The sequence below is a fragment of the Neovison vison genome, chromosome 2 (genome assembly GCF_020171115.1).
Source record: "Neovison vison isolate M4711 chromosome 2, ASM_NN_V1, whole genome shotgun sequence".
Classification (NCBI taxonomy): domain Eukaryota; kingdom Metazoa; phylum Chordata; class Mammalia; order Carnivora; family Mustelidae; genus Neogale; species Neogale vison.
This window is the reverse complement of record NC_058092.1, coordinates 148,679,107-148,707,034: the sequence shown is the minus strand read 5'-3', so window position 1 is coordinate 148,707,034 and position 27,928 is coordinate 148,679,107. Positions and strand designations below refer to the sequence as shown.

At 44.3% G+C, this 27,928-nt stretch overlaps 1 protein-coding gene across 2 annotated transcripts; it reads left to right on the top strand.

Annotated features, from left to right (window-relative positions):
* The first annotated feature begins 266 nt into the window (after window positions 1-266).
* Window positions 267-27,285, top strand: ABCB10 (ATP binding cassette subfamily B member 10). Of its 2 annotated transcripts, none has more exons than XM_044239288.1 (12): window positions 267-1,815; window positions 2,683-2,885; window positions 7,623-7,757; window positions 8,647-8,793; window positions 9,701-9,836; window positions 14,260-14,355; window positions 15,452-15,661; window positions 17,517-17,596; window positions 19,776-19,956; window positions 22,468-22,511; window positions 24,910-24,944; window positions 25,068-25,521. In XM_044239288.1, exons 1-12 carry the CDS (start codon window positions 1,653-1,655, stop codon window positions 25,135-25,137), a joined length of 1,500 nt encoding a protein of 499 aa, XP_044095223.1. In that variant the 5' UTR covers window positions 267-1,652; the 3' UTR covers window positions 25,138-25,521. The 2 variants fall into 2 exon arrangements, with proteins under 2 accessions (XP_044095223.1, XP_044095222.1); XM_044239287.1 differs by having other exon boundaries at window positions 271-1,815; window positions 25,429-27,285.
* Window positions 27,286-27,928: the final 643 nt, after the last annotated feature.

The following is a 27,928-nucleotide window of genomic DNA, read 5'->3' as shown; positions in this document are numbered from 1 at the left end:
CAGCTCTCTGCTCAGCGGGGAGCCTGCTTCCTGCCCCCGCCCCCGACACCCGCCTGCCTCTCTGCCTACTTGTGATCTCTCTCTCTCTATCAAATAAATAAATTAAATCTTTAGAGAAAAATAGATTTATTTATTTATTTTACAGAGAGAGACACACACACACAGAGGGAGCACAAGCAGGGGGAGTGGGAGAGGGAGAAGCAGGCTTCCGGCCGAGCAGGGAGCCCAATGCAGGGCTTGATCCCAGGACCCTGGGATCATGACCCTAGCCGAAGCCAGAGGCTTAATGACTGAGCCACCCAGGCGCCCGCCCCAACCCCATTCTCAAGAAGGAACTACTGTTACCTGTTTCTTACTACTCTCTCAGAGATGTGCTGTGTGTATATGAACTTAAGAGCCAATGAGCAAATGTTAACATTTGTGTCTTAGGCTGTTTTCCCTAACAGGTATATCTTGGTGATGTTAATACCTGGAGAGTTGTCTCATTCTTCTGAATGACCGTGTAATATGCTTAAAATCAATGCTCCTTAATTAATTAACTTGTTCCCCACTGGCAGTTGTTCGCCTGCTTTGAGTCTTTTGCTGGTATAAGTAATGCTGTAATGAACATTCTCGAAAGTACGTGTTTTGCGCACACATATGGGAGTATGTGTATACGTTACAGTCTTAGGGGTGGGATTGCTGGGTCAAAGGGAGTGTACATTCACATTTTAACCAGAATGACATCATCATTCTCCATGGCAGTTGGACCAGTTCGCACACCCACTAACAGTGTAAATGCTTCAACCACAGCTTCACCAATGCAGTGTGTTCTCAAACTCTTTCATCCTTGCCATCCGATAGATGAAAACTGGTATATCTTTGTAGGATAAATGTGCATTCCTCTTGTCATGAATGCACTTACTTGCCTGGGGTATGTGTTGTTCCTGGTTGGGTTTCTCAATATTTTCCTTTCTGTTAAGACTCTATTTCCCTGTTTTTTATATGTGTGAACAATTGTGTTATTATCTGTTTTCATATCATGCTGCTATTCTGGAGTTTACTCTCCAAAGCAATAAGATTAAGGATCATATCATGTGTGTCATGGATGCCAGTTACAGTGTACTATTTCAAAACTTTGTATAGCCTTTAGAAATAGTATATGTAATCAAGAGCTTTAACAGCATTGTTTTGATCTTCAAGCAAAGACACATTTAGATGCCAGAGAATGACAAAGTATAGCAGGAATGCAGGAAAAATGTCACCTGAGCTGAACACCCAGATCAAGAGGCCGGGAGGGAGGTCAGAACGGATCTTCAGATTTTCATAGTTAGTTCTTGGTTATTCCTGGCAAGGAAGACACGATCAGACAGACCTGCGTAAAGCAAAAGTCATTTAGTCTGGGTACCTGGGTATGATCCGTCCCTCCCTACAGTTGCCCTGCTCGTCCCATCCCTAGAACCTGCCGGATTCTTGCCTTTAGTCAAGGGTCCAGGAACAAAAGGAAGGAAACTCCCAGCTCCCAAGAGTAGCACGTGCTCTGAACAGCGGCTCTGGGAGAGAAGTGTGGTGAGGTCGGCCCCCTGCTCCTTGCTGAAGCGCCCACGGACCTGAGAGCTGCTTGTGTTTTTCCAGCCGCAGTTGGGTTTCTGGCCGTGTCCAGTGTCATCACCATGTCTGCTCCCTTCTTCCTGGGAAAGATCATCGATGTCATTTACACAGACCCCACTGTGGACTCCAGCCATAGCCTGACCCACCTCTGCCTGGTGCTCAGCGGCGTGTTCCTGTGCGGTGCTGCTGCCAACGCTGTTCGTGTCTACCTCATGCAGACTTCAGGTAAAACAGCCCTCATCCTGCACGAGCGAGGCCTTCCAGAGGACTCTAGTGTGGTCACATGGGGTTACCGGGGCTCGAGCTTCCTGGGCCCCGAGCCGTGTGGTCCTCTCTCCCTCCCAGCGCGTTCAGTGGGGACGGAGCCCCATGTGCAGCCTGTTGGAGCTATGAATTGTTTTAGGTCACACACTCTCTTCTTGACTCTCCGTGTGCATGAAGCAAAATAAGGCAAGTAGCCTGTGCTCTGGGAGGTTTGCAAACGTGGCCCCTGGTCAGGAGGCTGGGGTTCTGCGCCTCCTTCAGGGGCCTGTGCAAACCTCATCTGCTCCGTGTTTGTGCTGTCCCTTCAGCAGGCATGGGGGGCGATGAGTTTTTACAGCAATTCCATGACAACGCCTGGCTGCTAACAGGTGGGCGACAGCCATCATAATCATAAAGCCTGGAATGCCCGACTCTAAGTCGCTTCTCATCATCTAGCTAATAAAATACTCTGCAAATAATTAACCCATGCTCACTCTTTGAAAGTTCAGTAGAGAAAAGGATTGCCAACAAGGAGCAAAATTAGCGTGGGCGAAGTTAATGTGCTGCAGCTTATTGGTGAACACTCCTTTTTAAACATCTCTCGGAGATACCGTATTTTATCCTCCACATCCACAGTCTGTGTGGGGTTACTAAGAGAGAAATCAGTGCTTGTGACCAGTGCACACCTGCCTGTATGCCAGTGCTCAGGTGAGTCCCTTCCCACTGGGGGGATGCAGGGCCCCAGACATGCCTCAGAGACTGCAGTGCCCAGAAGAGGACCTCAGGGCCAGGCTGCTGCCTGTGAGGGGGCTGCACCCCAGCTGATGCCCTTCCTATTTGCTTTTGCAGGTCAGCGCATTGTGAATAGGTTGAGAACCTCCTTATTCTCCTCTGTTCTGCGGCAAGAGGTTGCTTTCTTTGACAAGACTCGCACTGGAGAATTGATTAACCGCCTTTCCTCAGACACCGCGCTCCTCGGGCGTTCGGTGACCGAAAACCTCTCAGATGGGCTCAGGGCGGGGGCCCAGGCTTCTGTTGGCATTGGCATGATGGTATGTTGGCTGGCCCATGTGGTACCTTCCAGTCAGGGCTTTGGCCTGTGCCAAGCCTCTCAGTCATAAGGGGAGCTCAAATTGAGCTCTTTTCATCACCCTGTGAGCCACTTAGCCAAGAGGGCTGGCACAGGGCAGCAGGGACGTGGAGGTGGCCTTCCTGTGTGGCCCCCTGCAGCCTTCATTTCTCCAGGCCTGCCCTGATCTGGGAGTGGACCGTTACATTTAGAAGAGATTACATGATTGCCTGGGTTTTCTAAAAATGTGTGAAAGAATGTTGCAGAGAAAAGCAACAGGTGGAAGGAATCCTTTGAGTGCCAGGCAGTGGGTTAGAGGGAAGATTGTGAGGGACATTCTCTCCTGCCCCCAGAAAAGACAGTGTTATCTTTTTTTTTTTTTTCAATTTATTTATTTTCAGAAAAACATTATTCATTATTTTTTTTCTTTTAAAAATCTTTTTTTTCTTTTAAAAAATCTTTTTTTTCCAATTTATTTATTTTCAGAAAAACAGTATTCATTATTTTTTCACCACACCCAGTGCTCCATGCAAGCCGTGCCCTCTATAATACCCACCACCTGGTACCCAAACCTCCCACTTTTGTAGCAACATGGACGGGACTGGAAGAGATTATCCTGAGTGAAATAAGTCAAGCAGAGAGAGTCAATGATCATATGGTTTCACTTATTTGTGGAGCATAACAAATAGCATGGAGGACAAGGGGTGTTAGAGAGGAGTAGGGAATTTGGGTAAATTGGAAGGGGAGGTGAACCATGAGAGACTATGGACTCTGAAAAACAGTCTGAGGGGTTTGAAGACAGTGTTATCTTGACAAGACCAAGGGATCATTTCCTCTCTTCTTCATGTAAGGAGGAGGATGAATTCCATCCTTCTGTGCACAGAAGTAGATCTGTATGGCCCTGAGGTGAGCTCTCTGTACCCTACAACCTCTTTCCTGTCTTAACTGGGTGGCTTGAGCACTGTCCTGTCTGTTTGCCTCCCTTGAAAACAATGTTTCTCTTCAGACCTGTGCTGCTGGCCAGTAGAAATGTCATGCAAGCCACACAGGTAATTGTAAATTTTCTAATAGCCGCATTTTAAAAAGCAAAAAGAAAGATGAGGTGAGATAAATTTCAATAATATATTTTACTTAACCCAATATAAACAAAGTATCAGTTCAACATGTAATTTCTATAAAAATTATTAATCTGATATTTAGTATTTTTTTTTCCATGTTAAAATTTGAATATTCAATGTGTCTCTTATACTTATGGAGCATCTCAAGCCAGATACCAAATTTGCATTGGAGATACTTCATCTGCATTTAGATTTATAGAATTTGCCTTTGAAAAAGTAGATTGATGTACCAGGTTTTCCAGAGGTACATAAAACTTTACCAGTAACTGAACAGAAATAGAATATTCCTTTTTAAAAATTTTTATTTATTTATTTATTTTTAAAAGATTTTTATTTATTTATTTGACAGAGATCACAACTAGGCAGAGAGGCAGGCAGAGAGAGAGAGAGGAGGAAGCAGGCTCTGTGCTGAACAGAGAGCCCAATGTGGGGCTCGATTCCAGGACTCTGGGATCATGACCTGAGCCGAAGGCAGAGGCTTTAACCCACTGAGCCACCCAGGCGCCCCTTAAGTTTAAATTTTAATTAAAACTGAACAGACTTAATGGGGTGCCTGGGTGGCTCAGTGGTTAAAACCTCTGCCTTCGGCTCAGGTCATGATCTCAGGGTCCTGGAATCGAGTCTCGCTTTGGGCTCTCTGCTCAGCAGGGAGCCTGCCTCCTTCTCCTCTCTCTCTGCCTGCCTCTCTGCCTACTTGTGATCTGTCTGTCAAATTTAAAAAAAACAAAAAACTAAAAAACTAAATAAACTTAAGAATTCAGTTTCTCAGTCACACTAGCTCCATCAGAAGTGCTCAGTAGCCCTGTGATGCTGTCATTTTAAGCAGGGCAGTCCCAGAGCCTTAGAACAAGGACTATAATTCATCCCATCTCCCAAGTGAAATAGCATGGACTTATGTCCTCTTTGCTTCCACGTAGCGGTCAATCTAGACCAGAAGGAAGTGTTGCAGGCTGAGCTGGTAAGGTCAGATTATGGAATGGAAAGCTGCTTTGAAATCCTGTGTTTTCCCAGCGAAGAGAGAAGCCAAGCTCTGGAAGAGGACCTGTCCCACAAGAAAGCAGCATTTCTAAATATCGAAAATTCTGGGGCTCGGGAAGAGTGGGGAACCTCTGTAACCGTTTCAGACAGTTCAGTGTAAGTCTGATGGCTAATCAGAGCAGCCTTAGTCTGCTCAGGCTGCCCTAACAAAGTACCACAGAGCTGGGGCTTAACTGACAGATTTATTTCTTTTTTCTTTTTTTTTAAGGTTTTATTTATTCATTTAACAGAGAGGGAGAGTACAAGCAGGGAGAGCAGCAGGCAGAGTGGGAGGGAGAAGCAGGCTCTCCGCTGAGTCAGGAGCCAGACGTGGGACTCGATCCCAGGACCCTGGGATCGCGACCTGAGCCGAAAGCAGCTGCTTAACAAAGTGAGCCACCCAGGCGTCCCCTGACAGATTTATTTCTTATAGTTCTAGAGGTTGGAGTCCAAGGGCAAGGTACTGGCAAGGCTAGTTCATTGTGAGGCCTCTTCTCTTGGCCTGTTAGGTGGCTGCCACCTTGACATGTGCTCACATGGCCTTTCCTCAGTGTTTGGGTGGAGAGGGTAGCTTTGGCGTCTCTTCTTTTAAGGACACTGATCCTGAAAAGGCCCCATGCTTGACCTCATTTCACCTTAATTACCTTCTTAGGCGTACCATCTCCAAATACAGCCACACTGGGGTCAAGGCTTCCACATATGAATTTTGGGGGGACACAGACATTCAGCCTATAAAGAGCCTCATGAGGTGGCGTCACCTGGAACCTGGTCTGCAGCCCTGGCGGAACAAAGGGATTCTTCATTTCTCACAAGCTCCCTGGAGATGACTTAGGATCAGCCTGCTCACAAGAACCTAATAGTGTCTATACCATACTGTAGATTGAATAGTTTTCATTATGGTATCTTCCTTCCTGCATTAATATGTGTGTTCCTGCTGTTCCAAAACCCCTTTTTAGTGACAGGGCACCTTCAGAAAGTTCCTACCAAGCATGGAACCAGAGCACAGAGAAGGGGGTGGTTCTGAGACAGTCTCCCCAGGGGTTCTTGTGTAGTTCCTGCCCCACCACAGAGGACACCCCATGTGGATGGTTTTCTTGAGCTGCCTTGTCAGGCCCCAGAACCATCAGGCCTGCCATGATCGCGTCACTCCCCCTGCATGTGTCCTGCTGGCAGCCATCATCCTGGGGCCCTGCTGGACTGTATGACTTGCTTGCTCGGGGCCGGGGTGGGTGGTCATTCCACAAACTGAAGGTCCCAAGCTAATTCCTGCTTCAGGGCCTTTGTGCACTTGCTCGTCCAAGACCCTATTACACCTGAAATAGTCCTCTCTGTCCCTCTTTTACCCATTAGCTCTCTGGCTCTCCCCTTGGACAAAACTCCTCATGGGTCAGTTATCTAACAGGTGCCTGGAATGGCGTGTACTACATGTAGGCATTGGGTTAATGAGCTGTCAAACGAGTAAATGAATGAATGATTGGTTGGTCCATCTGTTACTGTGCGTTTCAGTGTGCAACTTTTCCTCAGCTTTTTTTTTTTTTTTAAAGATTTTTAAATTTATTTATTAATTTGACAGAGAGAGACATAGTGAGAGAGGGAACACAAGCAGGGGGAATGGGAGAGAGAGAAGTAGGCTCCTCACTGAGCAGGGAGCCCAATGCAGGGATCGATCCCAGGACCCTGGGATCATAACCTGAGCCGAAGGCAGACGGCTAAAGACTGAGCTACCCAGGCACCCCCTTTCCTCAGCTTTTTAACAAAGACTTATGCTGATTATTCTATTTTCCATGCAAATGAGATTTGACAGTTTTTAACAATTTGTTGAAAAGATGCTAGTGCCATTTAAAATCTAGTCACCAAATTGCAGGGTTGATAGGACCCACTGTGTTATTTCTATGGAAGTTGATTACTTCCTCCCTGAGCAGCTCCAACAGTTAGAAACTCCTTCTGTCGAGTCCACATCCACCCTGCTGAGATGTTGTTCCTTTGAGCTGTGGAAACAGCTCCAGCTCTCCTTGCACTTGTTAGCTGTAATGCCTGCGGGGAGTCCTCTTCCGTCTCTCATTCCATGTGGGTTTTTGTGTGTCTTGGCCGTCTTGGTCATTTCAGCAAGGCATGTCTCTCGGTCGTTCAGTGCCTTCAAGGGGATCCAAGCTCAAATACAGAATTCCTGGTGGGGCCTGGTCAGCACCGAGCAGTGTGGGCCTCCTTCCTTGACTCCTGGCCTGCCTGCCCCTCCTCTGTGGTTGAACAGCGTGGTCTACTGTGCAGCAGCATTGTATTGGCCATGGTACAGCACTGGGGGGGGGGTCACATATTTCTGTCCTTTCTTCAGCAGCTTTGCCTTCTTACCCCTGTGTGGCATGCTGCATTTTCATGGAGTTTTGTGAAGATTGAAGATGTCCGAAAAGTTCCACCCAAACAGGATGTACAATTTTGAGACAGCACCTTCAGCCTTCAAACCTGCCTATTAATTTAAACACACACACACACACACACTCTCTCTCTCTCTCTCTCTCTCTTATGTAGGTAATGAGAATGTCTTGCTACTCTGTGTAATGAACACCTTTGGCTTTTGTTTTTGACAGTTTTTTGTCTCACCTAGTCTGGCCACTTTTGTTTTGAGTGTGGGGCCTCCAGTATCCATCCTTGCTGTGATTTATGGACGTTATCTACGGAAACTAACCAAACTTACGCAGGATTCCCTGGCACAAGCCACTCAGGTAAAGGCTGCTCCCCTGTGCGGTCTCCGCCAGAAGGAACTCAGAGTGGGGTACTAGGGGGCATGCCCTCGGAGATGTACTTGGGATTTTCAAAAACCTACTTACTTTTCTTCAGTTAGCCCTCAAGATCCTAGAAACGTCAAATACTCTGCCTTCTAAACTCTAGTACCACCCATACTTTGGAGTGGATCCCACGTGACTGAACACTGTGTGAGCTCCTTAGGTCTTTATCATTTACCAGTTTTTATAGGATGGAAAAGCTAATTATATATTTATTTTTTAAGATTTTACTTATTTATCTGACAGAGAGAGATCACAAGTAGGCAGAGAGGCAGGCAGAGAGAGAGGAGGAAGCAGGCTCCCTGCTAAGCAGAGAGCCCAATGTGGGACTCGATCCCAGGACCCTGAGATCATGACCTGAGCCGAAGGCAGCAGCTTAACCCACTGAGCCACTCAGGTGCCCCCAATATTGTATTTTTTAAAAATTAAAAATAATTTACATTTTCATGTTACAAACACTGTGTGTGCTTGTAACTGAAAACCTGAAAATATAAAGAGGGAAAAGAACACATACAACCCTATCTCTCAGAATGAATGTTATTAACATTTTAGAATCTATCCTTTTTATCTTTTTTCTCAGCATAAAAATATATTTCAGTGTCTGTTAGTCCTCCTGTTTGTCTGTCTACATATATACGGTATTGGTATTTGTTTGCAAAAATGGGGTTGCTCATATACTCTGCTTCGTAGCCTGTTTTTTACTTAGTCATGTATCCTAAACAGCTTTCTACTGATAGTGTCTTAAAAATGAGGGTCCTACTTTAACTTGCCTGTAGAAATCTTGAAATGTGACTTTCCTCTCCCTGAAATGTGTTTATTATTCTCCCAGCTAGCTGAGGAACGTATTGGAAATATAAGAACTGTTCGAGCTTTTGGGAAAGAAATGACTGAAATAGAGAAATATGCTGGCAAAATGGACCACGTGATGCAGTTAGCAAGGAAAGAAGCGTGTGCTCGGGCTTTCTTCTTTGGAGCAGTAAGTAGATCATTTTGAAAAGAATGCGAAGGGTGGACGTTATGACTGAAAGACGGTGTTATTCTGTGACTTCGTCATGGATAGAAAATCATTCTCTTCCACTTCAAGACTAGGTGTGAGCCTTCATAAACTGTTTCTGTGGAAAAAGAGGAAAACCGCTACATGGAAAAAAGGCAGTGAATGATGAGGCCCAGACAGTGTGGGATCAGGCTTCCTGGTGTGGTCCAGGCCACCTGCATCTGCTTCACCTGGGAACTGGCTGGACATGCAGATTCTTAGTTTCCCTCCAGACCTAGGAACCAGAGGCTCCGGGGTGGGGGCCGGCAGTCTGCTTGAGACAGGCCTCTGGGTCCTTCTGATGCAGGCAGTTTGAGACCCACTGCGGAATAACCAGAGTCACCATGAGGGGAAATCAATAGCGTGTTCAAATTGGGAAGAACTTCAGGTGATTCAGTAATGGTCACGATTTAGAGGAAGGAGAGGCCCAGATAAGGCAGCATTGACCAGAGACCACACACCTGACAACGTTCAAGGCAGATCAGACAGATGGGACTCTGTCTGTTATCCAGCTTTGCTTGGGGTGTCACATTAAAATAGATAAACACACATATTAGCTGTGTACTTTACTCCCTTATGGAGGGAGTTCTTCATGGTGTTTTTTCCTTTGCAAACTGAATAGATTGAGTAAAACAGGAATCAGATGGGTGTCCTAGGTTCTAGGTTTTCATGTTGATGAGATTGTTTCCTTCAACACTGCAATATTTCAGAAATTCAGATTAAAATTTACTCTTTGGAAAAATCTTGTTGCATTAGTTAAATGCAAAAAGGAAATTATAGGCCGTTTTAATCCTTGTAGAATTTAGGTCTCTGGTTCCCACTTGACGTCTCTGTTTTCTTCATTTGACAGACAGGGCTCTCCGGGAACCTGATCGTGCTTTCTGTCCTCTACAAAGGAGGGCTGCTGATGGGCAGTGCCCAGATGACCGTGGGTGAACTCTCATCCTTCCTACTGTATGCTTTCTGGGTTGGAGTGAGCATTGGAGGTATATAATCTAAATAGGTTTGGGAATTATAGATTAAAAGTCAGGTTATTGTTTCTGAAATAAAAATTTAACTTTCCCATTACATCACCTCTCATCAGTTAAGTTCCAACTGAAAAAACATTTCCTAGAACATTAGTCCAACTTGACTTTGAAAGAAGAAAGATCACTGTGATCCCATGTAGGTGGGCAGCTCCTTGGCAGGGAAACTGAGGCCTCTTACAGCGTACCGAGCTCAGGGTCACACTGGAGCCATGTATTCCAACTTGAGTATTAAGACTGTGTATTTGCTTTGGCCCTAGAAGGTGGGGAGGAGAAAGGACAGTGCTGAGCAGGTGTGTCCACAAACCCACAGTCCTGTGGCAGTGGTAGTTTTGTATGAAGTTCGCCCCGTTCAAAATTGCTGAACAGTCAAAAAGTGTAAATTAGAAAGTGCATGAAACAGAGTTGCTTGCTTTTGTCAGGAATCTCTGAGTTCAGCTTTTGTTGTCCATTCTCACCTCAAGGGAAGCAAGGTCCACAGAGGCAAATCTGTGTGAAGTCTGCGAGGTTTTCTTTTCTGTACTTCTCTGACAGGCCCAGCCAACAAGGGCCAAGTGATTTCCTGCTCTTTGTTTCCTGTCTTTGAAGGCTGAGACGGAAAGGTTAGATAAATAGCTCGAGGTCTGGTCATCGGAAGTCTGGTATCCCACAGTGTCACCTCAGCCTGAGATTTTTATTGTCAGAGCTTGAAGGCAGAGGCCTTTCCTTAGACATCTGCAGGCAAGTGACGAAGTTTTCTGGACCGAGATTTTCGGAGATCCCTGAGAACAGCATTTCAGTTCTGCTGGCTGCTCTTGAAGAAAAACCTGATTAGGACCATTCAGGGTGCTGAGTGGCTTGGGGTGGTGAGAGGGTCAGCTCAGGAGCACCTGGTGATGTGGTGTTGCCCTTCTCTCTACCCCTGGGTTGAGCCTGCTGGGCTGGAGGGTCTCACACCTGGGCGGGCACGTTCTTTCAGGTCTTCTGGTCTGCCTCGGAGTGGATTGATCCACCACCATGTCCCCTCCCTGTGGCGTTTCTGACCACAGTCCACTTTCCTCCCCGGCCTCCCCTCGTCTTCGTGTTTTCTGCCACGAGCTGACTTGATCTTTCTCAGTCCCTCTGCTCTTCCCACCCTCTTTTCTCCAAACTACGTGGCCTGATAGAAACCACGTCTGTTTTGGTGTGTTCACTGCCTTACTTTTTGTCCTGACAAGTTCACAGCTATGTCTTGCACAGAAGTAGGTTGGACACATGGTTCCCCTCTGCCAGGAGTCAGTTACCTCCCCTGTAGTAGAAGCTGCTGCTGAGGCTTTGTGCTCAAGGTTTAGGGGTGACTTGCTTTCGGAGCCGCAGGCTGTCCCACATCTCTGGTCACCATCTTGCATGACACCTGCCGTGTGGGGGTGAAGCGGGGAGAAGAGGTACAGGTAGATGTGGCGGGGTCTCTTAGCTCACAGTTTCCCCGCAGTTACAACCCAGACAGGTACAGAAGGCTACAGGAACTTCATTCAAGAAGTTGAGTTCGATTTTAAATGTTTTTGTGACGCTCACTGTTCAGAATAATTGCATAATGAATCTGCAAACAAGAAATTAGATTTTATTTATTAAATAAATAAGAATTTTTAGATGTTGTTTTCTGCTTAGAACCACATACTGAAAAATGAAAATTCTTCTTGCATTCTTTGCCGACAGAGGGTGAGAAGTGCTGCTTGAAAAGCGGGCTTGTTTTGCACCAGAGAATGCTCGTACATCTTCTTACCGAACCCTGATAGGGTTCTTACTGAACCCTTGTTTCTGACTCATTTTAACAACACATTTTAAAGTTACGGGTCCATGGTATTTTGTACATTCACAGCACTGTGCAACTCCCACCTCACCTTAGCTCCCAAAAATATTTGTCATCTCAAAAGAAAACCCCACATTCCTTAAGCAGTCTGTTTCCTCATCCCTCCCTCCCTCAACCTCTAGCAACCACAGTTTGCTTTGGGTCTTCATGTGTTTGCTTGAGTTCGTACAAATGGAATTCTATACTATGTGGCCTTGTACGTTTGGCTCCTGTCATGGAGCAGAATGTTTTCAGAGTTCACCCACGTTGTAGCATGGCTTGGTGCTTCATTACTTTCCATGACCCTAACACTCCATTGTGTGGAGAGACCACAAACTGTTTATCCAGGGCCATTTTGTTTTGTTGTTTTTAGTTTCCAGAGTCTAAACTCTACTGTGTTGAACTACCTTCAACTCCTTCCTTCTCTTCTTTTTTGCATTAATAGAATTTTTTTTTTTAGAGGAATGTTAGGTTCACAAAAAGATTGAGGGGAAAGTAGGGAGAGTTCCCATATATTCCCTGCTTCTACACGAGCACAGCCTCCCTCACGATCAACATTCCCCTCCCCCAGAGTGTTACATTTGTTATAATTGACAAACCAACACTGACACGTCATTATCACCCAAAGTCCAGTTTATATTATGTTCACTGGTGTTGTATATGGGTCTGAACATGTATCTATCATCACAGCATCACACAGAATACTTCCACTGTCCTAAAAATCCTCTGTGCTCTGCCTCTTCCTCCCATCCCCTGACCCTTCACAATGGATCTTTTTACTGTCTCCATAGTTTTGCCTTTTCCAGAATGTCACATAGCTCAGATTGGCATCTTTCATTAGTACAGTGCACCGAGTGTTCCTCCGTGCCAATTTCAGGGCTCAAAAGCTCATTTCTTTTTAGCACTGACTAATATTTCATTGTCACATGGACCACAGTATATCTGTCCATCCACATATTGAAGGGCATCTTGGTTACGTCCAAGTTTTGGCAATTGTAAGTACAGATGCTTTAAATATCCATGGGCAGATTTTCATGTGGACGTAAGTTTTCTCCTTCTCTGGATAAACACAGAGGAGTGAGGTTGCTGGATCATACGGTGAGAGTATGTCTAGTGTAAGAAACTGCCAAATCGCCTTCCAGAGTGGCTGTCCTGTGATGCGTTCCCGCCAGCAGTGAGTGAGGGTTCCTGATGCTCCACGTCCTCACCATGTTGGCAGCTTGCGTTTTCGTCATGCTATTAGGTGTGCAGAGTATCTCCCTGTTGTTTTATTTGCATTTCTTTGACGACATATGATGTTGAGCATCTTTATGTTTATATACGCTTTTTTTATTATCTGTATTTCTTCTTTAGTGAGGTCTTTGGGTTCAGATCTTCTGCCCATTTTTTAACTGGGTGGTTTTCTTATTGTTGAGTTTTAAGAGTTCTTATATTGTGGATATCCATCCTTTAGCAGGTACATTTTAGACAAATATTTCTCCCACTCTGTGGCTTGTCTTCTCATTTTTGTTGGAGAGCTCAAGTTTTTGCTTTTCATGAAGTCTAATTTATCAGTTTTTCTTTCATTGATCATGTGTTGGTGTGGTATCTACAAAGTCATCACCAAATCCACAGTCATTCAGGATTTCTCCTATCTTATCTTCTAAGAGTTTTATAGTTTGTTTTTGTTTTTGTTTTTGTTTATTACATTTAAGTCTATGGTCCACTTTGAGTAATTTTTGTGAAGGGTGTGAGGTCTGTGTCTAGATTTTTTTTTTTTTTTGCATGTGAATTTCCAGTAGTTCCAGCACCATTTGTTAAAGATTGCCCTTTCTTTATTGAACTACCTTTGCTCACTTGTCAAAGATTAGTTGACTCTGTTTATTTGGTTCTGTTTATGCCCAGTGCATTTTTAACCTGAAGAAGTTAATCCACTGTATTTTGCACAAGTTTCCACAAATATATGCACAAAAGTACCTTAGTAAGAATATTCGAATACCATTTTTGCAGCATCCTTATTGAGGAAAAGTGTTACAAATGTACATTCTTGAAGTTTACATGGCTTAGTGTACTTGGAGTTTGTTTGCTTTAAGTCTTAATTAATTCATAGTTCAAAGGTGACCTTAAAGAGATCGTTGGAATATTTAACATTTCCAGATTTTCAGTTTTTAGCCTAGTAAAAGTTCTATTTGTTGAGTGACTGAAAGGGGGGGGTTGATTTTGTGGATAGGAATTTAAAATGAATATTTAGATGTTTTATATTCCTTTTAAGTAAGTGTTATATTTTATTTACATTGTATGTTTTTTGACGAGGTAGATTTTCTCTGTGACATTGTGATTTTAATTCAGTGGTTGATTACTATGGCTATCTGCATTTGTAAATTCCCAATTCAACATTTAGTCTTTATGTGAAATTAGATAAGCTGAGGGCAAACAAGGGTATGACACAGGGAATTTGAATATGGTAGTTGCCTCAAATCCTTTTTTGAAAGCTTACAGATTTTATATTAAAAGCAACTTATTATTTGCAAAGGGCTGGGGGTAGCAGATGGTCATTTCCTGGCATTGGTGATGGATATGTTTGCTTCTTGTCCTCAGGTCTGAGCTCTTTCTACTCGGAGCTGATGAAAGGGCTGGGTGCCGGGGGCCGCCTCTGGGAGCTTCTTGAGAGAGAGCCTGAGCTGCCTTTTAATGGTGGGTCTCTCATGAGTTTGTTCTTTGTTGGGATTAAACGAATGTGGCTTTGGACAGTTAGAGCACCGCTGTGTTCTGCCTGCAGAGGATGAGCATGGGAAGGATGTCATCCCTGCCACACAGCAGAGAAGGGTGATCAGAGGGGCAGGCAGTGAGAGAGGAAGGAAGGTGGTGGGCACTGCAGCTGGGCAGAGGATGGCCCTGGAAGCATGGGGGCTGACCGCGTGGTGTGCCGTCCCTGCAGGTGATTCATTACCACCAATAGCAGGAAGGAAGCGAGTGCCACCCCGGGTTGCAAATAGGAAAGGCCCTGGCCAGTCCAACAGATTGGTCTTCTGTAGTGATTCTGATGTTTGGGCAGTGGGGAGGATGGGGGGAAAGGAAGACAGACCACACATACAAAAGCCTCTGAATTTCTTGGCTTTGGGTAGTGGGCTAGGAGATGCTGGTGTTAATTGGCTAGAGCAATCTCCTATATCAGCTGCTTTCTTGGAAGCTCATTCTCGGGGGGCTGTGTGGCCCGGAGCCATAACTGTTCCTCATCACGGACTCCCAGGACATTGTTGCTTAGCCCCAGATCATGAGTTGAAATCCCGGTATTCTCCAGTGTGATGGGCTAGAGGAAATAAATGCAGCTGAAAGGGGCTGAACAGCTTTTCCCAAGTCATTAGCAAGGTGGTACCAGGCTCTGCAGCTCTTGTGCAAGGCCTACCCAATTTACTGTCCTTGTCTTGAATATTTATTTAGAGTAGATAAGATGAACTCTGGACCTGGGGAGCTCCAGAGGCAGTGGCACAGAGGAAAGGCAATGGGCTTTGAAACCAGACTGCACCCCAGGTGAAAGCTCGCTCCACCACCAGTCAGCTTGGGCAGGTGCTTGTCTTGGAGAGGCAGTGTCCTGTCATCTGTGCCACTCAAGGCTGTGAGAATCAGACGAGTGCATGCGCATCGTGCCTTGTACAGAGTGGGTGCAGAGCAGGCTCAAGGCCTCCTCCTGCCGCCGGCGCCATCTGTGTGTGGTCTGACCAGTGGGAGGCCGGAGATCTGCTGTGGTCTGATCTTCCTGTGAAGTGACTCTTATTCCGTCCCATTGCAGAAGGGGTCATTTTAAACCAGGAGAGCTTCCAGGGCACTTTGGAGTTTAGGAATGTGCACTTCAGCTATCCAGCTCGCCCGGAGGTGCCCATATTCCAGGATTTCAGCCTCTCCATCCCATCCGCATCGGTCACGGCGCTGGTTGGCCCAAGTGGTTCTGGCAAATCAACAGTGGTGTCCCTTCTGCTGAGGTTGTATGACCCCGTTTCTGGTGAGTGCTTCGTCCCATGCTAGGTGGCAGGATCCTCCAGAGCCCTTGTACTCCTGTGTTCTGGGGGAGGACGAAATTGTGCAAAGACCTGTAGTGCGAGAGTTGTGAAATCCCAGAGGACTGGTTCCCAGAAAGAAGTCCCTTACATAAGGTGTCCCTTTTAAGAAGACACAAAAGGCCTGGCAGGCAGTGTGTATGGTTCCTGTCTGACCTCCTCAAGTCCCGAGTGACTTCCTGAATTCTACCTCCTCATCTCCCCTCCTGGGAGAGGATGGGCAAGGCTGCTTCACAGCTCCAACAAGGTGCTCCCCATGGGGCTGAGCAGCACCGAGGATTAAGTACCACTCTGTGCTGGCCGTTCAGCTTGTAGAGCTTCTCTGGAAGCCTTCAGGCTGCATCTGCCCGCAAACTTGCCCTGTGGCTAGCGTGCTGACAGGTGACTTGGCACCTGGGGGTCCCTTCTGTGTGACTGCATTATGGAAACTATTTTGAGGTAGTACGGATTTTCGTAATGGATTTTTCTTATTCTGGTTTTTATTTTTAACTGGATTATATCATCTTTAGAGCAGAGAACATGTTCTTTTATTTCTTTATATCCTTTGTTAATTACGACGTAATTGGTGTATAACGTTATTAGTTCCAGGTGTGCAGCATGATTCAGTGAGTGTATATTGTGAAATGTCCAACATCCCTCACTGCACATAAAGTTTGTATCCTTCTTCATAGCTGAGCTTGGAGTAGATAGTCCGTATTAGTGGGTTTGATTTGGAACTGAGAAAACAGTGATGTTTCTCAGCAAGAAGACAGCTCTTAGTAAAAATCATATCACTCATTTAAAATTAATCTGTCTTATGATCTTTGTATCTGTGCCATTTGGTTAAGACCATGGTCATGTGCCAGATAAGTATTCGACTTGCAGATCCCGACCCACAGGATCACCAACTGTGTTAAAATAGGTGTTAACTGTACTGTTGCCTCTGGAATCCCTGTTTTGATTCACTCTCCTTGCTATAAAATTCTGAATTTAGAAAAATCCTAGTCAGGTGAATGCAAACAAGTCAGAAATATGAAGCCCCTAGTTTCTTTATCATGATGAACAAGTCAAGGAGAAAAGAAACTACATGTAAATTCCAGCCTTGCATAGTCTATAGAATACTTGTACTATTTAAGTCAAAGACCTCAGGTTTTTGCTAGTTTATGAAAGTTTACAGCTGGCTGGTGTAATTCCACACCACAGACAGAGAAAGTGTGTTTTAGTCACCATCATTGCCATCCCCAAACATTATTGAGTTCCCTCCGTGGTGTAGAATTAATTCTGTTAGCTAGGGTCACAGAGTCACATCTGATTATTGAAAAGCTCTGCTCTGATATCAGATTTGTGGTTGTGGATGATTCTCCTCTGACCGTATTTATGCAGGAAGGGCTATTTTAAGGAGTAATAAAAGAGCTAAAAAAAAAAAAATCACTGCCAGGGTTGAGTTTCCAGGACACCTCTTCAAAACGTCACCACAGAACCAGACCTTCAAAGTGGTTGCTGATGCCGACGTGGTCAGGAAGCTCCAGAGTTAGAATCTTCTGGGGGAGCCCTGAATCAATCCAGAAAGGAAGTCAGTCACTGCTGTGAGGCGAGTTGGATGGATGAACTAGCAGTGGCCTAGTCAGCTAACCACTGCAGGGAGACAGTAGACAGGGAAATTCTGTGAAATGTGTTGAGTTTAGATTCTTTCTGGATATTTTGAACATACTTTTCATCTTTAAAAGAACTGAATGTGGAAATTTTCCACCAGATCCTTTCAGTGTTTACATTAGTTGTTGGCCCCGTGACACTCCATGACTTTCCTCTCCTCTCTCCAAGGAACTATCAGTCTTGATGGCCATGATATCCGTCAGCTAAATCCAGTCTGGCTGAGATCCAAGATTGGGACAGTGAGTCAGGTAAGAAGAGAGGTTCCATTTTTGTTACACTGTCTTTTAAGTTTGCTTTTATTATTTATGTTTTCTTTAGACTTGAACCTCTCAAAAGAGAAGGAGGAATTGATGTTATCCAGATAGGTTAAACTAATCTGCCCTGGCATGTTTTTTAGGTTTGTAAATAGTGCTCTGTCTTGACCACCTTAAAGACTTGAACCAGTTGAAACCAACTTTTTATCCAAAGCCGGGGACTAGTATAGCCTTGTAATGCAGGTGGTTCAGAGAGGATGGGCGGAAGTGATAGAACTTTCTAGCTTTTTTTTTTTTTTTTAAGATTTTATTTATTTATTTATTTATTTTGTCAGAGAGAGAGAGAGAGCATGAGCATACAGGCAGACAGAGTGGCAGAGGGAGAAGCAGGCTCCCTACGGAACAAGGGGCCCGATGTGGGACTCCATCCCAGGACGCTAGGATCATGACCTGAGCTGAAGGCAGCCGCTCAATGAACTGAGCCACCCAGGCGTCCCTAGAACTTTCTAGCTTTTACGGACTCTTCCATAATTCCTATTCTCATCACTGGCAGTGTCTGCTGTTTTACATGATGGGTTTCGGGAATAAGCAAGCAAAGATGATGGCAAGAGCCAGGGTCTCCTTGCAGAGAGGTTGCTGGTTTCAAGGCAGAATGTCTGTGTGATATGGTCACTTTAATGAGGCTGTTTTCATGAGACCATTTGGTGCAGGGAAGTTCTGACACAGCTGCTGATACTTTATTATCAGGCTATGTGTACCACAGGCGGACCTGAGGCTTCCCTCATTTCTGAGCCTCTCCCTCTAATGAACTTCCCCTCACCCCACTCCACCGGCTACGGAGCAGGACGGGCAGTGATGGTGTGGCTTGGCAGTATAAGGATAGCAGCAGGGCATATTGTTTAGGGATGGAGAAAAGAAGCTGGAGGCTTATTTGCTGTTTTAGGACCATTCCACAGGGTTCTGTTAAAATGTCCTGCTCCCACCTGGTTTGGGTATATTTCAAAAAGTAATGAAGAGAGATGGGGATTCCCCCCTCGATCCTTAGTGGGAAGCCCACAGCTGGAAAATACAGATGGAGCCGGCATCTTCCATACCTGACAATTCCCAAGGGCAGGAGCTTACATTTATGAAGTATCTGCTGGTGGCCAGGCACCTGCCATGGGATCTCATTTCCTGCAGTATCTCGATGAAATCAATTCTGTTCATGGAAGAACATGAATTTTTTAGAAGTCAGCTGGGTGGATTTATGGGGAACGAGGAAGTAGAATCAAAATAGTATGCAGCTGGGCTCCTGGCTGGCCCAGTTGGTTGGCGTCTGACTCTTGGTTCCAGCTCCAGTATTGGGATTGAGCCTGTCGGGCTCCGGGCTCAGTGTGGAGTCTGCTTATCCCTCTCCTTGTCCCTCTGCTCCTTGCTCCCTGCCCCACTCCTGCGCATGTGCGCGTGTGCATACTCTCTTGCTCTATCTGTCTCAAATAAATAAGTAAATAATCTTTAAACGAAGAGTGTAAAGTTGACACTTCAACAACATGGATTTGAACAACATGGGACCCCTTATGCATGGTTTTTTTAATAGTACAGTACCATAAATGTATTTTCTCTTCCTTAGGATTTTTTTTTGAAGATTTTATTTATTTATTTGACAGACAGAGATCACAAGTAGGCAGAGAGGCAGGCAGAGAGAGGGGGAAGCAGGCTCCATGCAGAGCAGAGAGCCCGATGCGGGGCTCAATCCCAGGACCCTGGGATCATGACCCGAGCCGAAGGCAGAGACTTTGACCCACTGAGCCACCCAGGTGCCCTTCCTTAGGATTTCTTAATAATGTCTTCTTTTCTCTAGCTTACTTTATTGCAGGAATACCATATAGAATATGTGTGTAACACACAAGATACGTGTTAATCCACTGTTTATGTTATCAGTAAGGCTTCCAGTCAACAGTAGGCTATTAGTGGTTAAGTTTTGGGGGAATTCAAAAGTTATACTCAGATTTTCGACGGCATGGGGGTCAGCACCCCTAACATTTGTGTTATTCAGCAGCTGACTGTGTATTCCTTGAGAGCAATTTAATAGTTTTTCGAGGTAAGGACTATATTAAGCTTCACTGCGTTTCCTAGATATGTTTGAAGTCTGTTTTGGAATTTGCAGCAAATATGCTTTGTTTCCAATTTGCAGGAACCAATTTTGTTTTCTTGCTCTATTGCTGAGAACATTGCTTACGGTGCAGACGACCCCTCCTCAGTGACGGCGGAGCAGATAGAAAGAGTGGCTGATGTAGCTAACGCAGGTGCTTTCATCCGAGACTTCCCCCAAGGATTCAACACTGTGGTCGGAGAAAAGGGCGTTCTCCTTTCAGGTACCCTTTTGTTACTGTTTGGCCCCCAAAACTCTCTGCTCCAGAGAACTCTGCAGTATTTCATACATCACTATTAATTTCTAATTAGGCTTTTGTCCTTAGAGTTTAAGAGATTAGCTTTTCTACTTTCTAAAAATCTTTTTTATATGCTGAAAGCTCCCCAGTTTCCTTCACTTTCTACCCGAAAGGTGTTCCCAAGTTCCCACAGAGTGTCCCACTGAGTATAAGATGAGATTTTCTCTCATCTGAGGAAAAAAAGGTCCTTTCAGCTTGAGATCCTTGAAAATGGCCAAAATTAAGAGAGGTACAGGTGGCAGGCTGATGTGTTCAGGGGGGCAGGGTCTGTGAGCCGGAGCAGAACTGAAACCGAAGAGCTCTCTGTTCCCCATGTTGTGCTTTACATGTTAAACCAGGGGTCCCCAGACTCTCCTGTAAAGGGCCAGAGAATAAATATTTGAGATTTTATGAGCCACAGGTGGTTTCTGTTACATGTCCTTTGTTGATTTTTTTTTAAACAACCCTTTAAGAATGCGGAAACCACTCTTAGGTTTACATACAAATAGGTAGTGGTTGGGACCTGGCCCTCGGCACAGCGGGCAGGACTCATGGCCAAGGCTCAGTCTCTCTTCCCTGGGATGTTAGAGCACGTCGCAGCGCAGTGCATTCTGGGTACCGTATTTTTAGGCGGGAAAGAAAAAACTTGTATTCTGTTTGCTTTAGAATACAGAAGTAAGACCAATGAGTAGACTTAAAGGGAAAGAAATCTGGGGGTAAGCCCAGATAATTTCTTAGTTACAATTATTGCTATGTGCTCCCTTCCATGCGATGAGCTCTCTGTCACTGGAGTATCTGAGCAGAAGACAGATGCCTCTGTGTCAGAATGAAGGTTGCCAGGTTGGACAAAACTTTTTGTTTCAGGTTAGACCACAAAAAATTTAATACAGGCATGTTTTTATTGTGTATGATTTTTTTTTTAAAGATTTTATTTATTTATTTGACAGAGAGAGATCACAAGCAGGCAGAGAGGCAGGCAGAGAGAGAGGAGGAAGCAGGCTCCCTGCTGAGCAGAGAGCCTGATGCGGGCCTCGATCCCAGGACCCTGAGATCATGACCTGAGCCGAAGGCAGCGGCTTAACCCACTGAGCCACCCAGGCGCCCAATTGTGTATGATTTTTTAAACAATAGGCAGTGGATGAAGAAATGTTTTGGATAGATTTGCAAGATTGCAGCAGTAGAATCACACACTGCTTTGTACAAAGGCACTGCTCTGGCATCTCTCAAACACATCCTTGGGTAGAAAACCAGTTTCAGCTGCTTGTGGTGACATTATTGAGTCTCAGGGGGTTGGGCCGAGAGCTACCTCACTTTGTCCAACAAGCATGTCACCTCCTCCCTTGGAACAGGTTCCGCACGGTCTTCCCTCTACCAGAACTCTCAAGCTCCCGTTTCAGAGTGAAATAACCAAAGGTTTCAACCTTTGCTTAGTCACTTTCTGGTTGGAAGAAAGGACATCTAGTGACAGATGCCCAGTGCACCACTTGGCACTGAGGATTTCTCAGAGCTGACCCCAAACCCTCCGCTGACTGCTCAGCCAGCCCACCTCACAGCACTCCGACACCCTCACCAACTTCAGAGGTTCAAAAAAAAAAAAAAAAAGGATTTCCCTGGTTCCCTTGTGAGCATGGGGCTGCCTATTTGAGGAAGCTTTTAGGCGCACCACACATTTCAGATGTAATTGGATTTCGGTTCATCATTTATGAGCTTCTTTAGATGAAGTCATGTAATGTCCAGCAGTTACTATTAATAAGTATTTCATCCAATAAAATCAACCAGAAAGGACTGTTTCCATCACCAAAAATGTAGTGAGTTTTCTAAAATGAAGTAAGTCGGGAGGAGTCTCGAGTACTATTTGTAAGTTACAGTTGTAACTTGAGGGTCCCGTTCCCCGGAGGAAAGGAGAGAGGGTGGTGTGAGGTGCAGATGAGGAAAGGAATTCTCAGAGATGTTCTGCCTGCCTCTGTCCCATCTGCATTTACCCACTCCTATCCCCCACCCCCCAGTTTCTTCTGTTGTTTTTAGTAGAATTTGAGTTCTAAAAGGGTGGATCAGAGTGGCTTACTCAGACTTTGACTCTGCCACTTACCAACTGTGACACCCAGGATGGGTTATTTGGTGCCCTTGGTTCTTCATCTGTGTAAAGGGAATAATTACAGGATGTACTTCATAGGACTCTTTTTTAAGGTTGAGTGAGATAACATTGTAGTGCTTTTAGCCTGGTACATAGGAATTCCTCAATAAATGTTAGCTGTGATAATTGTTGTTATTACTTTTGAGGTTGATGAGGAGACAATAAATTTTTTAAAAAAGGCTTTTGTAATACTGTCTATCTCAGCTGTGACTAACCGGAAGAAGCTGCCTTCAAATCGCCACTTAGCTTATCAGAAAAACCTATTACCAGGAATTTTTGTTAAGTCTTTCAAGTTTAAAAAATATATATATTGTCATTGTCAGGTGGGCAAAAACAACGGATTGCGATTGCCCGTGCTCTGCTTAAGGTAAGCTTGACGCCACTTGGCCAGATTTTTTTTTATTATCATTTTTAATTAGGGACCTTATAATTTGTAATTTACTATGCTTCTTCCTTTTGTTTTGGAGGGGGAGGGTAGGTATACGGTTGGTAGTTCCCATGAAAGATGAGTTGGGAGTTACACTCAGTGTATGTTGTTCAAATTTAACAAGTATTTCTTGGGTGTTAGGGGCCCAGTACTGTGCTGGGGTTGTTGGAGGGAGAGAAGTTTAACACATGGACCTCTGTGAAAAAGTATGTGGTCTAACAAGCAAAGCAGTGATTCTATAAAAATATTAAAACAATACAAGTATGATTCATTGTATAATCTATAGTCAATTGCTATACTTAGAATAGACTGGAAGTACTTCCACAAGACTCCCAAGAGGAGAGGAAGGCCATTTTAGCTGAAGACCCCAGCCATTGTGGTTTTTAAGGACATGATAGCCTTCTGCTTTGTTATATAAATACCCTCCTCAGATTTATAGGTGATATTTAAAAAGAAAAGAAACAGCATTACTGAAGCATACCATAAAATTCACCAGTTTTAAGTGTACCCTTCAGTGATTTTTAGTTAGTGTACAGTTGCTCAACCGTCACAGAGTCCAGTTTTGGAACATTTCTGTCACCCCAGATAGATCCCTGGTACCTACCTGCAATCCTTCCCCCCTCCCACCTCTAGTCCCAGGCTGCTTCCAATGTACTTTCCCTCTGTCCTGATTTGCCTTTCTGGACATCTCAGATAAATGCAGTCTGACAAGAAGTGGCCTTTGCATCTCGCCTATTTTACTAGTATAATGTTTGTTTGTTTTTTCAAGGCGGGGAGGGGCAGAGGGAGTGGGAGAGAAAGAATCTTAAGTAGGCTTCACTCCCAGTGTGGAGCCTGCCGCAGGGCACAATCTCACAACCTTGAGATCGTGACCTGAGCTGAAATCAAGATCTGGAGGCTTAACCACCCCATGAGTATCATGTGTTTGAGGTCTGTTCATGTCTGTCCTATATCTCCCGTTGTGGGGGCAAAGCACGACTCAATTATCCATTCACCAGTGGTGAACACTTGGATGGGTGAAAATTTCCAGGCTGGGGCTGTTGTGAACAGTGCTTCTGTGAGCAAGTAGCGACAGGTGTCTGTGGGGACGTCTGTTTTCATTTCTTGCGTAGACACACCTAGAATTTAATGTGTTCGAGACATCAGCTGACTCTTACGTCTTCTCAGTCTTATGTGATGCTCCTAACTAAACTACAAGCAGGACCTTGAGTGTCTAGACTCTGTCTCACTCCTTTAGATCCCACCTCACACCTCTGGGTGACTGGCCAGCAGGGTAAAACGGCACTGTAAACAACGTCCAGCCCAGTGACACCCACGACGGCAGCTCAGCGTCCCCTCTAACTCTTCCGTGCGTGGGCTTATCTCACACACCTAGGAGTCTGTGCTTTTCTTTCCCAGAGCAGCTTTATTGTGATGTAACTTACATCCTATACAGTGCTCCCGTTTAAAGCAGGTTCAGTGGGGTTCAGTGTGTTCTGAGTTGTGCATCTGTCACCCTGATTGATGTTAGAACATCTAACGTGGAGAACATCTAACAAGAGACACTCGATTCTTCACCAGTCACACCTGGCCTCCTCTTATTTCTCTGTTGACCTCAGCCCCAGGTGAACACTTCGCTACTCTGTCTCTGTAACGTGCCTGTTCTGGACATTTCCTACAGATGGAGTCCTGTACTGTGGGGCCCTTTGTGTCTGGCTTCTTTCTCTTGCAGAATGTTTTCAAGGTTCATCTATGCTGTTTTGTGTATGAGTAATTCATTTCTTTTTATTACTGAGAGTGTGTGTGTGTGTGTGTGTGTGTGTGTGTGTGTGTTTTAAGATTTTATTATTTATTTATCTATTTGACAGAGAGAAAGAGAGAGAGATCACAAGGAGGCAGAGCAGCAGGCAGAGAGAGAGGGGGAAGCAGGCTTCCCACTGAGCAGAGAGCCTGATGCGGGGCTCGATCCCAGGACCCTGAGATCATGACCTAAGCCGAAGGCAGAGGCTTAACCCACTCAGCCACCCAAGCACCTTGAGAGTGTGTGTGTGTGTGTGTGATTTTTTTAAAAGATTTTATTGATTTGACAGACAGAGATCACAAGTAGGCAGAGAGGCAGGCAGAGAGAGAGAGGCAGAAGCAGGATCCTTGCTGAGCAGAGACCCCCCCCCCCGCCATGCTGGGCTCGATCCCAGGACCCTGGGATCATGACCTGAGCCAAAGGCAGAGAGGCTTAACCCACTGAGCCACCCACGCGCCCCGAGAATGTGTGTTTTTATAATATAATTGTGTTCCCTTTCAGAAGAAAACAACATGAAAAACATATTAACAATTAAAAATAATGCTTTTCTTTTTTCAGAATCCCAAAATTCTTCTCCTCGATGAAGCAACCAGGTAAGCATATCTTAGTACTATGTGTGATTGTACAGTCCAATTCTTCCCATACCCAAAACTTACTATTCTGTGCTTCTAAGTGATACAGCTGAAAATGCTGTTTTCCCCCCTTCCATGTGAAAGTGACCGGGTCTGGCTGCACAGTGACAGCTGGGAGGCAGTGGACAGGCCCAGTCAGCGTGGAAGGTTCTAGTTTCAGTTCAATCATGTTTGTGATGAGCCCCCATCATGCTCAGCAGCAGCCATACCCAGCGCTTTCTACTTCTGTGACAGCAGGTCAGTGGAAATCAAGGGTCCCAGGTTTCCTTGCCATAATAGTTTTGGAATATAAAAAATAGATCGTAGACGTGTATGGACAGGAGCCGTTGTAATTCTGATCGCAGTGAAAATGTCTGGGGCAACTGCGTGTGTGATAGGAGGCTCGTGAGCGCGTAGTGTGCGTGGACTGACGTCTTTGCTTTCTCACACCGTTTCTGGTTGGAAGTGCCCTGGATGCTGAAAATGAGCACCTGGTGCAAGAAGCTCTCGACCGGCTCATGGCAGGAAGAACAGTGTTAATCATTGCCCACCGTTTGTCCACCATTAAGAATGCCAACATGGTGGCTGTTCTTGACCAAGGAAAGATTACAGAATGCGGGAAGCATGAGGAACTGCTTGCAAAACCAGATGGGATATACCGAAAATTAATGAACAAACAGAGGCTTGTTCCAGCATAAAGGAGCAATGATCGATAACGTGAACATGAGAGACTTTAGAGCAAAACATCGTTGCAGGAAAAAAAACTTAGGGATGGTATCTGATCTGTAAATCATACTTCAGGTTATTTAAAATACGCCTATTTTTTCCAAGGTGGGGAAAATATTGTTTTGAGATGTACCTGTTCTCAATACCTTTCTATTCAGAGTTTTAATAATTGTGACTTTCTAAATACACTGAAATTATCTTCAGGTTTTTTACTTTCTTTTATCCTGGAATACCTTAATTAATATAACATGGCACCTCATTTTATTTTTTTTTACCGGCTCTTACAGATTGAAGCTATTGTCAAATGACAACTTTTAAAAGGGGGTTGTAAGTAAAAAGCCTAAATTGTTTTAGGTGATTTGCCAATCAGTCTGTAATTCTCTTGGTAGTATTTACCTGCATTGTGTCTGATTTTATTATAAGATGAAATCTTCCCTTTTTAAAATTCTGATAATCTCTTGAAGGGAACCTGAAATACAGACATAGAGGAATAGTTAGTGTCACATGGAGAGAAGGGAACATCTATGTTCCCCATATCCTGTATCTTCAGGGGTATGAGACCTTAGAAATGTGTGTTCCTCTGGGAGGAAACTGTGTTTGGATGTGTGTGATTTTCAGCATTTTTAGCACATGAAAGCCTGATCAGTTTTAAAAGGGGAAGAGGCCCATCCTTTGAATATGGAAACTTCTATTTTAATTATTCACACATTTGTTACTTTGGAAAGCCAGGCATGAACTGCTAGGTATTAACAAGGGGTAAAAATGAATTTTTGATGCCTTTTTCTTGTTTTATGTGAAGGCCTGTATTTTGAAGATTATCTTTTAAAAATTCATAATTTCTACCAAATTTTAGGTTTTATCAGTTAAATACTTTTGAAAGTTCATTCAATGAGGCAAAAAACCTAAATAAATGTAATTTCAACCTTAAAACATTTGAAGAAAGTTTAGTTCTTCCTATTATATGTAATATCAAGAAACTCTCAGAACTTGTTACTCTTCTGAAAAAAGGACAATAACCCTTTTTATTTAAGGCTATAGTTTTTTCACTCAAATGCCTCAGAATTCTGAAAGCAATGCTGATAACTATTAGATTTGCCATACTTCAAATCAGTGCTGTTAATTTGCTCTGCCTCGAGAAAAAGTGCTTTTTCTTACATTGATAATGCCAGAACTTAAGAAATAACTATGTTGATGTAATTAAAATAGAAGTTTGTCCGTGTCCTAAGTATTGATGAGTTCACTGATTATTTCATGACAAGCGTGTCATATTATAATTCATTCTACATAAGGGAATTTATTATTGAATAAAATGAACTCAGTGAGTAAATGAACTCCATGTTCTTTGTATTAGGAAACAATACATCTGTGACAATCATTTTAACAAGCTTTACTTGTATTCTTTATACAATTTGCTATTATGGTGTGGTTTTCAGAAAGCAGACAAAACAATTACAAGGCTGGATCTGAGGGAAATCTCTTTGTGCCATAGAAGTATTTACAAAATTGAATTTGATCATTTTATTTTATTTTCTAATACAAGATGTTCAATTGTGTCTTTAGGGAACATTTTTTATCCTGGATTAAAATTTATAGTGAATCATCTGTGTCTGTCACTTCTTCTAAAACATAGTGAACTTACCTGTGTCTGTCACTTCTTCTAAAACATGGTAAAGAAAAGTAAGTAGTAACTACAAGTTCTTTCATTTCCTCCCTACCTGATTGTTAATATCCTCATATTTACTTTTATTTTTTTAGGATTTTTGCTATTTACCAACTGTTAGAAGGTGGGGGAGGGACAGTAAATTAACCCCCAAACCGAGCAGGTACTTAGAGACTGGAGAACAAAGCAGGTGACTCCATCCAATTTAAACAGAGTTTTATTCAGGGTAACTTGCTGATGGGGGATCGGGTGGAAGATGGCCAGGCACCTGCACAGCTACTCTCCATAAAGTCCAGACCTTGGTCTACAGATTTTATGGATCAAGGAGATGCATGGGTGGGAGGGCACTGTAGTGAGATCAAAGGGTTTGCATGCACCTGACAGCGAACTTTTAATTAGATAATTGTGGCGCCATCCATGCATGGGGAAGGGTTAAGACTCTTACCTCCAACAGATGCATGGGAGGCCAAAGCAAGCCTCCACACATCCCAGCCTTGGTGGGCATTTCTAAGGTATGTATATTAATCTTCAAGGGGCCTGGAACGGAGAGAGGTCATAGAGCAAACATGAACAAGACGGA

Coding starts and splice junctions, on each gene's coding strand:
- ABCB10 (XM_044239287.1), top strand. CDS start 1,653: ATGTCTGCTCCCTTCTTCCTGGGAAAGATCATCGATGTCATTTACACA. Junction 2,886..7,622: donor CTGTTGGCATTGGCATGATG/GTATGTTGGCTG, acceptor TGTTTTTGACAG/TTTTTTGTCTCACCTAGTCT. Junction 17,597..19,775: donor AGATTGGGACAGTGAGTCAG/GTAAGAAGAGAG, acceptor TCCAATTTGCAG/GAACCAATTTTGTTTTCTTG.